Raw genomic sequence first — 12,967 nt, 5'->3', positions numbered from 1 at the left:
ACTGCCCTGAGCCCCAGCCACTTTGTCTTGTCATGTCTCACAATTTATTGTTCATTGTCTCAAGAGGTATAGAAGTATGTGGATCTCACGGCTTCTTTGGGTCTTCATTTTCCCATCTACATGTAAAAATATTAAATTAAACACATACGGTTTTCTCCAGTAATCTGTCTATGCCAGTTTAATTCTTAGGCCCAGCCAGAGACCCCAGCAGGTTAGGGACCCCAGCAGGGTCTTTCCCCACAATGCATACACGTATCTTGAATCTGGGGACTTATTAATATGCCGATTCTGATTCAGAAAGCCTGCAGAGGAGCCTAGAGGTTCTGCCATTCCAACCGACACCCAGGTGGGGCCGCGCTGCTGCCGGGCCAGGGATGGCACTTTGCCTTTTGAAAGGCTAGATGGTGTTTAAAGTCCCTGTGGTGCTTTCATTCTGTGTGATGGGGTTTTGGAGTGGTGATGGCGGTCCGGAGCTGACGGCCAAGAAGGGATTCTTGAGACATCTTTGGTACAAAAAGGTGATTTTTATTGAATAAAGCACGGGGACAGGACCCATGGGCAGACAGAGCTGCACTGGGGTTGTGAGGAGTGACTGGTTATATACTATGGAGTCAGGGGACATAAAGTCAAACGGAGGCCTCCTTGAAGGACGTCCTTGAAGGACGTTCACATGCCAGAGAGGACAAAGAAGATACCAGAGGCCTGGCTATGTCAAACTAAAGTTGTTTTTTCTCTAGTAAGGCGTTAATGCTAAGACAGTAGGGCGTTCCTGGAGAAATGTTACACTCTGTATTTGCCTCAAGTATTTGTCAGTGGGCTGCAGGTTATAAGGACATTTAGTTTTACCTGCCAATTCCTTCTTGCCTTTGTTCCCACCTCACTATGGAGGGGACGTGACGTTGGGGCTCTAGGAAACCGGAGTCTAGGTTTCTGGAAATTAGAATATTGATAAGATTGCCTTTCTCTTGTAATTTACTAAGACATTTGTAACCTGATGGAGACTGTCCTGCATGGCTGTGATCTCTATCAGTTAACCTTTGGTTTTTCCCTTTCCTTGGTTCTTGGGCAGCCGGGAGTGCCTGAGGAATGTCACGCCCATCCCACCTGGGGGCAGGGAGGTTGTTTGTGGGGTGTCAGTTTGCCTTTTGCCCTCTCCTCATGTTGCGACAGATAGGCCCCCAGGAGACTGAAACCAATCAATGACCTCAAAACTCCTGGATGAGAACGGTTCTGGTGAATGGGAGCCAGGTGCGGCCAGGAGGGCCTGGAACCAGGAGCCGCATGCTCAGGGAGTGAGGTTAGATGCATGAGGCCAGACAGATGGGGCTTTGGCAGACTGAGGGTGTCATGGGGGTGCTGGGTGTTTCAAGGGATAATGGGGGTGCCAGCAAGTGAGAAGCAGATAGAAACAGAGGTAGGATAATGTCTCTTACCTCAAAATTGTGTTGAGTGCCCTGGATACTGCCTGAAATATTTCATGGAATACAGTACTAATGAGGGAGCATAAGCCAAGCTGATACCCCATAAGCCCATTCCCCTCCCCACCCCCCCACCAACGGGATATGTGTGACATTCTTCAGGCACTCCTGGCTGCCCAAGAACAAAGAAATAGGAAAAATTTTAATTAAATTTCATCTTATCAATCACATCAATAGCCTAGCCTCCAGAAACCCATAAATTCAGTTTCCCGGAGCCCTACCATCACCCTCCTCTCCATAGTGATGTGGGTAACAAAGGCAGGAAGGAAATGGTAGGTAAAATTAAATTTCCTTATAACCTGCAGCCCATTGACAAATACTTGAGACAGAGTATGACACTCCTCCAGGAATGAGAAGACTCCCTATTGCTTAACATTAATGCTTTGCTAGAGGAAAAAAAGAAACTTAGCTTGACTATTGCCAAGCTAGGCCTCTAGTATCTTAGGAGTCCTCTTTAGCATATGAAAATCCTTTTGGAAACCTCTGTTTTGCTTTACCACCACCCACCCCCCCCCCAAACTGAATATTATATAATCAGCCACTCACAACCCCAGTGCAGCTCTTTCTGCCCACAAGTCCTGTCCCATGCTTTGTTTCATAATATCACCTTTCTGCACCAAAGATGTCTCAAGAGTTCTTTCTTGGCTGTCAGCTCTGGACCCCCACCACCATTCCAAAACCACATCAATAAGACAAACAAATAGACTGGTGGGTTTGCGTTTGGGGGGCTTTTGGGTGGTACCATTTTACTTGATGGTAAATTCCCATAGGAATTTGGCAAAAACATATTCATCCCAAGTCACGGTGGATGCAGCTGGAAAAATGACCCTGGGGTCCCAGTCTCCAACTTGTCATTAATGCCCTCCTCCTCACGCTTGTGGGATGAACAGACCACCGAAAACTGAGGAACCAACCCCATTTCCAGGCCCCTCCCAGACTTCTGATACCCCAAGGTGAAAAATGTCTTCAAAAAATTTTGAAGCCAGAAATTGTGAATTTTTTTGACTACAGGCATTTTAATTACACGTAAACAAAGACCCAGGACTACATAAAAAGAATTACACCAGGAATACACAATCAAAGCAAATTTCCAATTAAATGTAGAAAAACTTGTGGGCCAATTGGCTCACCAGATTTCTTCACACATCACCCTTGACTGGGAGGATTTACATGGGAAGAGGAGATTCAAAGTTGAAACAGAAGTCGAGAAATAACTCACATGCTTTTCTTTCCCTCTGTCTTTTGACTTGACAGCACATATGAAGGGGAAACTATTCTACTACAAATATTTCATAAGCTACTCCACCCTTATTACATATACACATACTTATTTAAAATTTGGGGAGAGGTAAATCAATCATTTAGAAGATAAAATTATTCAGTGGAAATAATGGGTGAAATTTTTTTAAGTTTATTTATTTCAGTAATCCCTATGCCCAAAGTGGTGCTTGAACTCACGACCCTGAGATCAAGAGTCACATACTCCTCCAACTGAGCCAGCCAGATGCCCCCGTGAAATTTTTTTAAAGAGAAAGAGGCATAGTCCAAACGTCTATGAGTCTAAACAGCTCCCCCACTCCCACCAGCTTTATATCCCAAAGGCATCAAATACTAAAAGCGACAACAATCCTAGACAACAATCAACAAGAATACTCCTTGATGATATAGCCCCGTTGGATATAACACTGCAAATGGCCAGAGAGACAAATAATTAGAAAACAGCATGTCCAAAGGAAGACTTATGACCTACCAAGTTTATATAAGGAGCCAAAGAGCTGGCAAGAATTACCATTTGGAAATAATACAAACAAACCATCTTCTATATGCATCCCTGCATAAAAGAAGATTCTCTAGGCTGAAAAATAATCTCTGCTTTCAGTTCTCCCACTTGAGCCAAACATCGCCCTGCCGCAGAAAACTGAGTGGAAACCCCTCCTTCATCTCCGACCGCAGGCCCCGAGGGCCCAGCCCTCCTGTAAGGTAACAAAGCCTCGACACCAAAGTTAGGAATTAGGGATATGTATTTTTGTTGTTGTTGTTGTTATTTCACTTCTTTTTCTTTATTTCTTGATGTTTCCTTTCTATTTGCAGGTTTGTCTACTTGCTCACTCACAGAAGAAGTCAATATCCTGGGGGGGAAAAAAGCAAAACAAAACAACAAACAAACAAACAAACAAACAAAGCAAAGATTGAACTGAGCAGACAGGCCCAGAAAACAGATATCGTTTATTTAAAAATCACAGGTAATCAAAGGGAAATTTGGATTTAAAGTAAGGATGAACCCCAAAGAGTATAACATAATTATCACTTTGAGTCAAAAACTTCTTAAAATGAAGGTTCTCAAACACACTTCAAATTTGTGGTTAGTTGACACATTCAAGTTCAATGCTTAGAAGCAATGACAGGTGAGCCCGGTGTGTGGGTTGGGCAATGTTTTGAAGTTATTTCATGCAGCAATTAGCTCCAGGAGAATCTCTTCAAAACAACCACCCTGCAAAGTAGCTCAAAGGGGATCTTTTATTTCTGTTCTGGGGTTTGCAAGACCCCCGGGCATTGGAAAGAGTATAATTTCTTTTTCAAACATAAGTAGAATCTATTTACCACAGAAATAAATCATCCAAAGATTTCTTTTTCCAGAATGTTTCGATTTGATTAAATACAGGCGCTAATTTTTTCCTAGCCCAACTGTTTTAGTAGATAAATGTAACCATCAGTTAAGAGTGCGTTCATAACTATTTTATTTTCTTTGTGACATGGCCTCCTTTCTAGGATAACTTGTATCTAAAAACAAAAGGGGGGTGGGGGGTGTGTGGGGAAAGTTCACTACTCTTTCAATAGTGAGAGTAGGTGTGAATGCGCTCCCAAACCTCCCTGTTTCAAGGAAGCCCTCATTGCAAGTAGGGGCATTTGCTCCATGCATCTTGTAAGTGACATGATGCATTTTTAACACCTGCCTGCATTACCCCAAGATCTGAGTCTTTCTCTGGCCTGCCCTGAGCCCTGAGACACTTACCGTGGTGGGGACTTCCTTGGTAGCTTCTTGGTACACATGTTGCTCCTCTACCAAGCTGCTGGGGAAATACCCCACGGTTCCCATCTCATCCTCCTGGCCATCTCCATAAACCTGAGTGTCCAGAAGAGTAACAGTTAGGGGAGGGCGGATATGAGCACACTTCTAGAAAACCCACTGGCATCACATTTGTTACTAAGTGCCTCGCTTCCCCCTCTGGGTTGGGGGTGGGGGTGGGGGTGGGGGACTGGGACCCAAATCTGAAGTTCACTCACAGCAACTAAGTCAACCCACGGAAAGCATGTATCTGTTTTTCTGTGGCCTGGTCTTACCAGGCTCACTTAGCATTCCTTTACTTTATGCAATCTTGTGAGCTGCCTGTAAACAAAGTCAATAAATTTCGTAAAAAGTGAATAGGCATTTTGACTCTAAAGGACTGTCACTTCTCAGTTGTTAAAAATTCAAATGCACAGATCCTTGAGTGAATTTAAGAATTAATCCTTCATTACTTGAGAATCTATCTGTGAGGCTGCAGAGGAGGAACAGGAAATCAGTCCTGCTTCGTCCCTCCCTGGGGCCCACCCCTGCATATTTGCGCCCAAGAAAGCAGATTCTCTGGGATTGAAGCGGGTGTGAAAGCTTCCTTTAAAATATTGAAGCCGAGACTGACTGCCAACACGCATGCGTTTTACTTGGCAAATCCGCTCAAACATTTTTGAGTAAGTTTCAAACCCTTTGAGGCATTCAAGCCCCTGTGCGGTTAGCTGGTCCTTGCCAAAACATCACATACGCCTACATTTGGCTTTGTTACGGAATTGTCTTTGTTTCTTCGACATGCGATAAAAGCAAATATCTGTGAATTTGTGCACTTGTCTGCCATCTCTCCATTGTTCTAAGGAGCTAGTTTTAAACATTACAATGCATTGAAGGTAAGTCCCAGAGAAAAAGTTAAGAGCACCGTATGTCAAGATGTATGTGTATTTGTAAGAATCTCCTCTTACACTGCCAGCCCAAAATTCTCCAGCTCCATTTTCTTTTACCAGCTTTGAGTAAACATAAATCTGCTGCCCTTTTTTAACATTAATGAACCTACAGTCGGGGGCATTGAAATCTTCTTGAGCTCTGGCCAGAGAAATAGTATCTGGAAGAAAAACAAAAACAAGAACAAAAACATTGCAATGACTACATTTTCGTCTCCTGGAATTTATAACAGTAAAAAGGCCAAGCTTATCAGAAAACTTGGAAATCAGAGTGATTAATAACTCCCGGCTCACAGCTCCTGTTTAGTTCAAGAAGAGTAATCTATCCAAGGTATTAAAGCTATATCCAACAGAATCTTAACCAAGTAAATTCACCAAAGGTACAGACCAGGAGAAACAATGTTAACACACACGTCAGAGAAGATTCACTAAGAGCCCTATTAGATTTCACGCTGTTAGTGGATTTTTTTTTTCAATTATATAATGGAAAGATAATGAAAGGCATAAGAAAAGTCCTTACACACACACTCGTCATCTGCACACAGCTTCTTGGAAGCAAGTCTGTCCATAAATATTCCATGCACGGCACATATGGCCACAAGACCGGGGAGAGAAAGTAATAAGAGTCTTGCCATCTTCCCTTTTTGCTGTTTTTGCTATCGTTCTTTAACTAGAAGTGGAAACTGACTGCAGTGGTTCCTGTCTTTTATGTGGAAGCCAGACATCTGGGCAAGTCCCCCCGGCCAATGGGAAGGTGCCCACCGTTCCTTCCTCTGCTTTCATAACATCTCCTGGGCTCCAGGAGCTATTTTGCATCTGGTTTTCCAAAGAGACTCAAAAGCTGTGTCCTTTTTTATACACAAATGATATCCAAAAATGGTCCACCATTGCTTTAGCTGTGGCATATCACATCAGCAAGGCATTGTGCAAAGAACTATGAGAATTTTAAATTGTTTAAAACATTTTTTTTACTATTGTGGTGATCATGCAATTTTATTTTTCATTCTATAATTAATATATCATATTTATTGATTATGTATGTTGAAGTATCCTTGCATCCCAGGAATAAATCCTACTTTGTCACAGTGTAAAAAAAAAAAAAAAAATAAAATAAATAAAACAATTTTTTTAGCTCAAGTCTCATATTCTCTCAACTTATAAGCAAAGATGTACTGACTCTAGGAAATCTGCTGAAAATGTGAGATCTATATCCTTAGTACACATATTTTCATTGGAACAAATCCAATTAATAAACACCTTTATGGGGCACCTGGGTGGCTCAGTAGGTTAAGCGTCTGTCTTTGGCTTAGGTCATGATCTCGTGGTTTTGTGAGTTTGAGCCCCGCGTCAGGCTCTGTGCTGACAGCTCGGAGCCTGCTTCAGATTCTGGGTCTCCCCCTCTCTCTCTGCCCCTCCCCCTGCTTACACTCTGTTTCTCTCTCTCTCGAAAATAAATAAACACTAAAAAAAATTAAAAATAAGCACCTGGATTCATATAATAGATAAACTGAGGATGCTTAAGTTTACAAATCACTTATGACAGGATTCTCAGAAGTCACATCTGTCCTGGGGCAGACATGGTGTGTAACACATGAGCTGTTATCACATCTAGACCCTACGATTGGGGAAAGGAAGGGATAGGCGGGATGGAAAGAAAGGAACAGTCTCTTTTTTCCTCTCTGAGATCTCTGAAATTCCGTCTCAAAATGCTCATGGATAGAGAAAGGAGAAAGCAAGAGGTTTCTGTTATGGCCCTTCTTCCTGCTTCCGGGAATCTTTCCCATGGAGAGAGGGGCACTACTAGAAATCGCCAGAGTTGAAGTGCCAATACACAGCTCCATCTACTCAACAACTATTTCCTGAACACCTACTGTGTGCCAGGCACTGTCCCTAGGCACTAGAGATATAGCAGTGAATAAAAAAGGCCCTGGCCCCAAGGATTTACTTTCTCTTAGGAGAGACAGATTTTAGGTAACTGCTTTTTATAGTGTTTGGGGCTGGTATCTCTTTCATAAGGTGCATCCCACCTTCATTGTTTCTAGAACAGAGGTCCCTGTCAGGATGCCCTGTCCAACTTGGCTGATGATGAGATATCAGAGCAGAACCTCCTCCTCCCTCCCTCCAAAGGTGAGGGACAAGCATTCAACTTACAAAATAGTTTTGTACAAAACTGGGGATAAACTGGTAAAGCAAAAATACTCATAATAAAAGGGTTTTCTTCGGGGGTGGGTGTGTATGCATGTGTGTGTGTTATTATCAGGGGGCGATCTTTCCTACAGCTGGCCCAGATTTGGAAGCTTGTTTAATTCAGCGTCTTCATCGTAGATGAAGCAACCGCGGCCCAGCAGAGGCCAGAGTCACCTGTCTTAACCACCCCATCTAAAGCTTCCCCAGCAGGACTGTGTCCAGAGCTGTCTCCATTCATCCACTGTCACATTAGAATGGAGATGTTACATTCCTCATTTCCTGTTTTACTTCGAGGAAAGGATGAGTTAGAAATCATTTCTGAAAGCAAACTGCCAGGGCACTTTTCCTTCCTATAATCTAGGGGCCTAAGAGGGTCTCTGGGAAAACTAAAGCATTGATTGAATCTTCTTAATCCCGATCGGGCAGCTGTTTTCCAGACCGTTACAGTCTCAAGCCAGCCCTCAACAGGAGAGTTAAAAGACAATTGCCGTTTAAGAGGCACTTAACAGAAATGGGGGCTGCGCAAACTCAGATTGCCACACCGTGAACAAGCCGCTGCAAAGCGGAGGGAAACGTTGAATAAAGCCAAAACTAAGCCATCACAACAACTTAGCAAACCAAGGCTGATGCTAACACAAAGCCATTAGTGGCTATTCGAAGGTGAGAGAAGTAAAGAAAAGAGATGTCAAGCCTGCTGAGTGCATACTGGGTAGGCCTGAGATGTCCTAGCATTCTGTAGTGGGCAGAGATGGGATGGAAATCGCAGTTTTGCTTGCGCATGGGAAGTTAAACTTACAATAACTCAGCGGTCAGTTGTACCTGGAGGCACGCCAAGGCGCACAGATACCCAGGGTCCGGAGACGTGATCTGTCCTGAGCGTGCTTACTTTCTTTCGATTTTCAGATGTATTCTCCGAGCATTTAATCCCCAGATGACATTCTCCTGCTTTAGTTACTAAATTAGTTCTCAACCTGGAGTTCTTAAAATGGAGGCTCTGGCTGCTTCAAGGTCTAAAACTAGGCTTGGGTGGTGGATAGGGTGGAAGCTGCCTCTTTGCTGTGACCTACAAGGCCCTGGATGATCTGGGCCCTCTGCCCCCCTGAAGTCACTCCCTGTCACTCTCTCCCTTGCTTGCTCTGTTCCGGCCACACCAGCTGCTCTGTCTTTTGAAAGTGCAAAGCTCGTGTCTACTTCAGACCCTGCTGAGCTTATGGCCGGAGAAGCTTTCCCTCCACATATGGGCACTCGGGTCTCTGGACAATATGTCTCCTCACAGAGACCAGTTTCACAAAGCCATTCTTGCCATTCTCCAACCCAATCAGTCCATCATGCGACTGTGGTACGTTCTCATCACTTACCACTACCTGACATGCCTTGTCTATTCAGGTGATGGCACTTGTTCCCCAGATACCACAGTGAAAGTTCCAGGAAGTGGGGACCTTGTCTATCTTGCCCATTCCTCCATCATTAGCACCCAGAAAAATCCTCGGTACTCAAAAATAGGTATTCATTGAATGAATGCATGACCCTCCTGAAATTGTATGCTTTTATTTTTGTTTTTCCTGGGGAAAGCCCTTCGGTTTTATTACATTTCAAAAGAGGTTCGGGACACCTGGGTGTCTCAGTCAGTTAACCGTCTGACTCTTGGTTTCCACTCAGGTCATGATCTCACTGTTTCGTGGGTTTGAGCCCCGTGTCGGGCTCTGCGCTGACAGTGTGGAACCTGTCTGGGATTCTCTCTCTCTCTCCCTCTCTCTGCTCCTCCCCCACTCACACTGTCTCTGTCTCTCTCTCAAAATAAATAAATAAAAAAACCAAAAGAGGTTCATAGGATGCTTTTGTAGTATTTTGGAGCCCCTAATGGCAGAGAAACATTGAATTATTTTAATAAAAGTAAAGGAGAATTAGATCAAGCCCTTGAATGAGATTTTCTGTAGTTTCCATCCTGCTGGAGTTTTTGTTTATTGGTTTTTTAATTGAGTTGCATTAATGGCAAAAATAGGGGTGCCTGTGTGGCTCAGTTAGATAAGCATCTGACTCTTGATCTCAGCTCAGGTCACGATCTCCTCATTCATAGCACCCAAAAATTAAGACTCACTGAGTAAATTAGGACAGAGACTCTGGGGTTTTGCCACCAAAGCATGGTTCCCAGACTGGCACCTTCAGCATTGTGTTACAAAGCCCCTCAGACCCCACTCCGGTCCTGCCAGATCAATGTACAGCTTAACACGCCTCGCAAGTGATTTGGAGAAACATGAAAGTTTGAGAAGTACTGCTCAAGGGCAAATCAATTACAGCACAAATTTTAAGCCAGGGCTTCACATTCCTCATCAGATATTTGCTGGCTACAATATTTCCAAGGGATAAAATATTTGCTAAATAACCACACAGAAAATACTTTAAGCTTTAAAGTTAAAAAACATGAGCATCTTACAACACTTTCCAGTTTTTACCCCATCTTCTACTTATCAATATGCTGCTTTTGAAAAATACAATTTGAACTAATGATTTAATCATTACAACCTACTTCATAAAGGTAGAAATCTGCTTTGTTCGTTCTTAGCTCACGTTGGAATCACTCAGGGCCCTTAAACAATATTGATGACTGGGTTTCATGCACAGAGATTGGGATTTAATTGATATGGGGTGTAGATTAGGCATCAGCATTTGGAAATGTTTCCTGGATGATTCGGATATGCAAAGTTGAAAATTAACCTTGAAGTTTAGACCCACATTAGCCGGGCACAACATCTACTTCCTCCCAAACTCCTGGCAACTCCCACAGATGGCAAGGGAAGGAAGGGCAGAAGATCCCAGCTTGATCAAATCAGCTTCAAAGTATAGTTGGCTCCTTTTTTCTTCCCCTTCTTCCCTCTTGAAGTCTTGCTTACCAGAGTTTGGCTACATTCGGGGAGATTTAAGCAAATAAGTAAATGCATGGAGGTTAATGGGAGCAGAGAAAGAGGTACAAATAAGGAGAGGAGGAAGCCCAGAATAAACTTGGAGTTGCTGGACTGCAAATAGAGGTACTACTGTAAATTCATTTTTAATATTGTATAGATATATTGTATAGCTAATATTGTACATAGCTATAGCTAATATTGTATAGATACAGCTGAAATTAGTCTCTACATACAATTAAGATCATGAAAGATTACACACAGGCTGAGGAACAGACAAGAGACTGAAGAGACACAATTACATATCACATGATCCTGGTTGGAATCTTGGGTCATTTTGGGGACATCAGGAAAATGTGGATCAGATGGGATACTGGATTTCCTGATCTTGCTGGTCATACAGTAGTTATGTAGCGGGGTGGTCTTGTACTTATGAAATACACAGAAGTGTTAAGGGGTAACAAGGAGTCAAGGTAGCACACTCCTAAATGGTTCAGGTACGTTTATGGGAGCCGTGTACTATTTCTGCAATTTTTATATGAATTGGAAATTATATCAAAATAAAAAGCTTTTGAAAGTAATCAGATGTCACTCCTGCACTCAAAATCTTCTGACAGAACGTGTCCACACAGACTTGCATGTAAATGTTCATAAGCTTTTATTTCTAGCAGCCCCAAATTAAAAAGAACCCAAAGCCCATCCATTGGTAGAACTGCTGATGCGCGCAATGGAGATGAACTTCAAAAGCATTGTAGACAGGGCACAATTATAGTGACACAAAGCAGATCAGTGGTTGCCTATGGTCAGGGATGGGGCTGGGGGCTGGGGAATAGATCGACTGCAAAGGGAGCCTTTGTTTACGAGGGGTGACGGAATCCTCTGTATCTTATCACACAACTGTATACAATTGTCAAAACTCGTCAAACTGGGCCACTCCTCAAAACTCATTAGAAATGGGTGAATTTTAGTGTCTGTAAATAACTCAATTAAAAAAAATCTGAGTTCCCCATTTCATAGCTTAAGCGAGTCCTTAAAAAGTCCTACATATTCCCCTTACTCTCACCTCACTCCAGCCACCTTGACCTTTCTACTTTCTCTCATACAGACACTCAAAGCAGGGGCCATCTGTGAAACCTTTTCTGAGACAAGATAAGGACAGTCACAGAGAATAAGGAGTTAGAAATTAGTAGCAATTGGCATTGCTCTAACAACCAGAAGTATGGTCTTATCTAGCAATTCATTGTTCGTACATTTTATAAAGGTACATGAACTTGACAACTAAGTTAAAGTTATTCAAATAAGAGTCAGATTCTAAATGTAGCCGCTTTAAGAATAAAAACGATTTTCCTTTTTCCTCCTTATGTACACACAAGAGTGATGGGATAAAAACCTACATGTCTAAAAGCAGACTTCCCGTAAGTATACAAATTCTAACTTTTGTTCAGGGAAATAGTGAGAAACACACACAAAAAAAATCAAGTGTCACTTTAATGTGTGCTATATGTGCAAAAAATTGTTCACTTTTAAAGATGCCCATGGTTCTACTAGCAGGGGACTGAATCATAACCCTAGGTATGAATCAAAAGCTAAAGAAAATGACCTTTGCTATTAAAGAATTAAAAACTGGTGTTTGAGAATTACGAGGTATCAAGATTAGAACTGGCAACCTTTACAAGTCAGCCCACGTGTCTTAAAAAATATTATAGATTGCAACTTCTTTCCCTTGGAGGTCTTTCAATGAAGAGGTTAGATTATTAGCCAAGCAGGTATTCCTTCAGAACAATTCCACATCAAGAGGATGAGAACATAAAATGAGAAGTTCGAAGACAGCATTCCCTTTCCCTCTCTCTTGCTGGAAAACATAAGTACAGTTACTCCGAAATGACCTTTATTCAATTAAAATTTTTTTTTTTTCAACGTTTATTTATTTTTGGGACAGAGAGAGACAGAGCATGAACAGGGGAGGGGCAGAGAGAGAGGGAGACACAGAATCGGAAACAGGCTCCAGGCTCTGAGCCGTCAGCCCAGAGCCTGACGCAGGGCTCGAACTCACCGAGCACGAGATCATGACCTGGCTGAAGTCGGCCGCTTAACCGACTGCGCCACCCAGGCGCCCCGACCTTTATTCAATTAAATGCTGAATGAAAAGCTTTGTGAAATGCCTACTGACTGCAAAAACAAAAAAAAACAAACAAAAAAAACCAATGCTCATTTATTTGAAGAGCACAAACTTCAAATTTAGATCCTGCCTAGGTCTCGTTTTCTTCTAACACCCAGGACAAAAATTTTTTTTTAAAGTCTATTGAGACCGAGAGAGAATCCCAAGCAAGTTCTGTGCTGTCAGTCGCAGAGCCTGACACAGGGCTCGAGCTCATGAATGATGAGATTGTGACCTGAGCCGAGATCAAGAGT

At 42.6% G+C, this 12,967-nt stretch overlaps 1 protein-coding gene across 1 annotated transcript; it reads right to left on the bottom strand.

Annotated features, from left to right (window-relative positions):
* Positions 1-3,541: 3,541 nt before the first annotated feature.
* OTOR (otoraplin) lies at positions 3,542-6,130 on the bottom strand. Its single transcript, XM_003983798.3, has 4 exons — positions 5,989-6,130; positions 5,490-5,629; positions 4,492-4,602; positions 3,542-3,607 (listed from the first exon to the last, which is right to left on the bottom strand). Exons 1-4 carry the CDS (start codon positions 6,101-6,103, stop codon positions 3,584-3,586), a joined length of 390 nt encoding a protein of 129 aa, XP_003983847.1. The 5' UTR covers positions 6,104-6,130; the 3' UTR covers positions 3,542-3,583.
* Positions 6,131-12,967: the final 6,837 nt, after the last annotated feature.

The sequence above is a fragment of the Felis catus genome, chromosome A3, assembly GCF_018350175.1.
Source record: "Felis catus isolate Fca126 chromosome A3, F.catus_Fca126_mat1.0, whole genome shotgun sequence".
Lineage (NCBI taxonomy): Eukaryota > Metazoa > Chordata > Mammalia > Carnivora > Felidae > Felis > Felis catus.
This window is presented reverse-complemented; position numbering and strand designations above follow the sequence as displayed.

Bases quoted from the DNA above. Each gene is read 5' to 3' on its own strand.
- OTOR (XM_003983798.3), bottom strand. From the start codon at position 6,103: ATGGCAAGACTCTTATTACTTTCTCTCCCCGGTCTTGTGGCCATATGT. The intron at 5,630-5,988 runs GTAAGGACTTTT...TTTTTCTTCCAG, and splicing joins TGCAGATGACGAGTGTGTGT to ATACTATTTCTCTGGCCAGA. The intron at 4,603-5,489 runs GTAAGAGGAGAT...CTGGACACTCAG, and splicing joins GAGAATTTTGGGCTGGCAGT to GTTTATGGAGATGGCCAGGA.